This window comes from Anneissia japonica, unplaced genomic scaffold (genome assembly GCF_011630105.1).
Source record: "Anneissia japonica isolate Jap-2015-1 unplaced genomic scaffold, ASM1163010v1 scaffold493_len2256704_cov171, whole genome shotgun sequence".
Classification (NCBI taxonomy): Eukaryota; Metazoa; Echinodermata; class Crinoidea; order Comatulida; family Comatulidae; genus Anneissia; species Anneissia japonica.
The window spans coordinates 1,842,028-1,845,924 of NW_022727062.1; the positions used below are offsets into that span (position 1 = coordinate 1,842,028).

Below are 3,897 nucleotides of genomic sequence, written 5' to 3' on the forward strand. Positions count from 1 at the left end.
GGTTTCATTAAAGGCGTCTCTTTTAACAAAAACAGTCGAAATGGTTGCACAGCAGTTTCAGAAGAGATAAGTAGATGTGGTTGGCGTGTAGAAGTGATTGGCGCACTTTATCTACGGTTGTTTCTCTCCACCTAGGAGTACAAGTGTGTACCTAGTAGGTTCAAACACAACCATGCACTGATTACAGCTGCAACATTATTTCTCCATTGGGCTTGATTCTGTGTTCCATATGTGCTTCATCTAGTGAGTGACCCATAACATTTATATGTATTGACATTTTAAAAATTTAGTGACAGAACGGGGGAGGGGAGCATGTTCCCCTGCCCTCCTAGTGCATCCACCCCGGGGTCTTTCCTTTGCCATGAAGCTCTCACACATTATAATATTGGTATAATTATGCTAGTTTTTGAATAGCAGTAACAGTTTGGGGTACTTAATTTGTATAACCGAAAGGCCCACTGATTAATCTCAGATAAGATAGTATAATACATACTCCAAATCGAAATGCACGCCATCGTGTCGGGATTCAATATTTCGACATTAATTATGGAATCCTGATGATGACATAATTAATGTCGAACCCAACACGAAAACGATATAAGAACAAAAAAATCGGGACAAGAAGAAACTAGATTTACTATGTATAGTAGGTTCGATTCCAACCCAAATTAATTGTGAGGTTTTTTTTTTTTGTTTTTTTTTTATTAAGGAAAGTATTGAGTATTCAATACCATGGCATGCCATATAGGACAAGACATATCATTCCGTGACACAAACGAATAATATTGAAAAAAAAAACATACCTACGTTACCGAATAGACAAACGTGCCAATCTGCTTAATTATTTTTTTCTACTCTAAACGTAAATTGTATTCAACTTTGTCTTCTAAAATAACTTGTAATTTGGGAAAATAGTGACGTAAGTAACGTCATACTTTTTTACTAACAATGTTACTATAAAAAAAAATGTAGGCCTATTGAACATAAATTGTTACCTTCAGTAGCATATACAGAGATCTTCCAAGTACCGCCACATGTTTCCTGCAAATTCCCTCTACATTTTACATTGCAATGCGTGTCTGGTACTCGGCCGTACTTGGAATATGTATTGTCGCCACAAAAACATTCCATTCCATACTGTAAACCTGCGTACATATGACCATGACCATGGCAATGTGTAATACACTGACCTATAGTCATGGATCCAGATTTGATGTAATCTGACGGCATCGCTCTTTTTGGCTTGTCCTGAAAACAGCCTTCGTAAACAACTGAAGTGAAAATAAAGATACCTGTTTATTTGTATCAGCTTTATAATATTCCTAATAATTTTCCTGACGCAAAAAATAATATATAACAAGACTTACTATGTCTGTTTTTAACACAAAACATAGGACTTTTCCTCGTTGCCATAATGAGAAGTGATGTTGAAATTGCAACAAAGAAAAAATAATTAAAAAGTATAACGTAAACACACACGAAAAACAAAAATGCTAAATGCTACTAAAGAGAATTTTTATGAAGTAAAAAAAAAATACAATGAAAACAAACTTTACGACTAACGCGACGTTAGTGAGACCCGAACTATAGCTGCAATGGTAATAGTGAAGTACGTGGAGAATCATAACCATTGCGCGCATATGAGCCGACCCATCGGTGCATTTTAGTTTATCTAACTTGAGTAATATCACGGTAATTCATTGATTAGGAGCGAAATTTGCTCCTGCAATTTACGGTAATTTTGCGTTTAACCTAGCTGCAGCTGGCTTGAAATGCTTTAGTTAACGGAAATTGCGTTTATATAGTTTAATCACAAGTCCAAACAATTTTTAAATGGTCCTTAACACCATATACTACCTAAGTATCCACAACACCCTACTTCGGATCGTCACCAAAATTTCTTCATTGAAATATGAACAGTGGCAAAATATTCTTGAAAGTTCCGTTTGAATCAATTGATAAGTTTTTAATGATATTTAAATTTTGGACCTTTGCACATGCAGTGCATACCCTGGCTAAAACAAAAGAAATTATTGTAGTACAGTTTCTGCGTTTGATTTAGCATTTCTTTAGTTTATTGGAAAAGCAAAGTTTTTCAATGTTTGGCCTACTTTGGTATCTAGGATAAGTCACATTCGGGCCTATCGCATCGGTACTCTCAGCTGCTTAGAATATGGCTGGTTTTCAATATCAATCAATCACGTATTCCGTGAGTCAATGGAAGTCAGAGCATAGGCATACCCTACAACGCTTAAATTTTCTATTGTGACAACTGCGTGGTGGCGTCAGAATAGCCAATTTAACACTGGAATGGAAGCATTGCTTCCAAGAGTATGTGCACATGCTCTTCTTCTCGCAAACCAGGACCTTCACTGCCGATCGGGTATTCCATCTATATGCCTAATCTCAATGATTAAAGTTTAAATAAATTTGCATGCATTAACCGGTATAGAAGAAACTTTTCAGGGGGATCTTAAATATGCCAATACATAGCATACCCTGCAATTTACCCTACGGTCCGCCACTGCTCAAATTCACACACGAATTAAGATCGCCACTATAACTCAATATTCTCTACCTCGTCACACAGCTACTGCTTGCAAAAGCCAACCCAATTTAATTGTAAGATCCTTTTTATTAAGGGAAGTACTGAGTATTCAATACCATGGCATGTCACATAGGGCAAGACATATAATATTTGAAATGACAAACCTACGTTAATACCGAATAGTCAAGCGTGCCAATCTGCTTAGCAATTTTTATTTTCTACTTTACACGTAAATTTCATTCAACTTCTAAAATAACTTCTTGTAGTTTGGGAAAATAGTGACGTAAGTAACGTCGTACTTATTTACTAACAATGTTACTATTAAACATAAATTGTTACCTTCAGTAGCATATACAGAAATCTTCCAAGTACCGCCACAGATTTCCTGCGAATTCCCTGCACATTTTACATTGCAATTCGTGTCTGGTACTCGGCCGTACTTGGAATATGTATTGCCGCCACAAAAACATTCCTTTCCATACTGTAAACCTGCGTACATATGACCACGACCATGGCAATGTGTAATACACTGATCTATAGTCATGGATCCAGATTCGGTGTAATCTGACGGCATCGCTCTTTCTGGCTTGTCCTGAAAACAGCCTTTGTAAACTTCTGAAGTAAAAATAGGAGATACATGTATGTTTGTATTTGCTTTATAATATACCAAATAATTTTCCTGGTGCAAAATAAAATAATATAATCAAAACTAGACTTACTATGTCTGTTTTACGACAGACTTATGGCTATTCCTCGTTACCATAATGAGAAGTGATGTTGAATTTGCAACAAAAACAGTAAATGCTACTAAAGAGAATATTTATGAAGTAAAAAAGAACATACAACGAAAACAAACTTTACGTCTAACGCGACGTTAGTTAGACTCGAACTATAATAGCCGCAATGGTATTTTTTTTTCTCGTACGATATCAATTAATATCTAGTTGCTGTTATTACTTTGACTGGAACTGTCGTAGCAGGGTCACTAAAAAGCAGGTTAACAACATGACCTTCCCATTTATACTCCTGGATGAGGAGAGGCAAACGTAAGTAAAGTGTCTTGCCCAAGGACACAAGCAGTGCGGCGAGCGTCGGTATCAAACTCCTAATCTCACGACTAGAAATCCAACAACTTAGGCCAACTCAGACAGCGTCGGCCGACGCAGCCTGACCCGATTTATCGTCGGGGACAGTCTTAAGCCGTCGTGGAAAATATTAAACATGTTGAATATTCCACGACGCGACTGCCCCCGACGCACACCATCGCGTGCGTTTAACTCACACAGACCCGACGCGACAACAAATCGAGTCGGGCTGCGTCGGCCGACGCTGTCTGAGTTGGCCTTTAC

The 3,897-nt window shown here is 37.5% G+C and overlaps 1 protein-coding gene across 1 annotated transcript in view; it reads right to left on the bottom strand.

Annotated features, from left to right (window-relative positions):
* Positions 1–3,897, bottom strand: part of LOC117113458 (WSC domain-containing protein ARB_07867-like) — a gene marked incomplete in the record, with an annotated part of 11,232 nt that overhangs the window by 4,335 nt on the left and 3,000 nt on the right. The window contains 2 exon segments of the mRNA XM_033256791.1: positions 996–1,271; positions 2,888–3,163. Coding sequence (XP_033112682.1) covers positions 996–1,271; positions 2,888–3,163 — 552 coding nt within the window.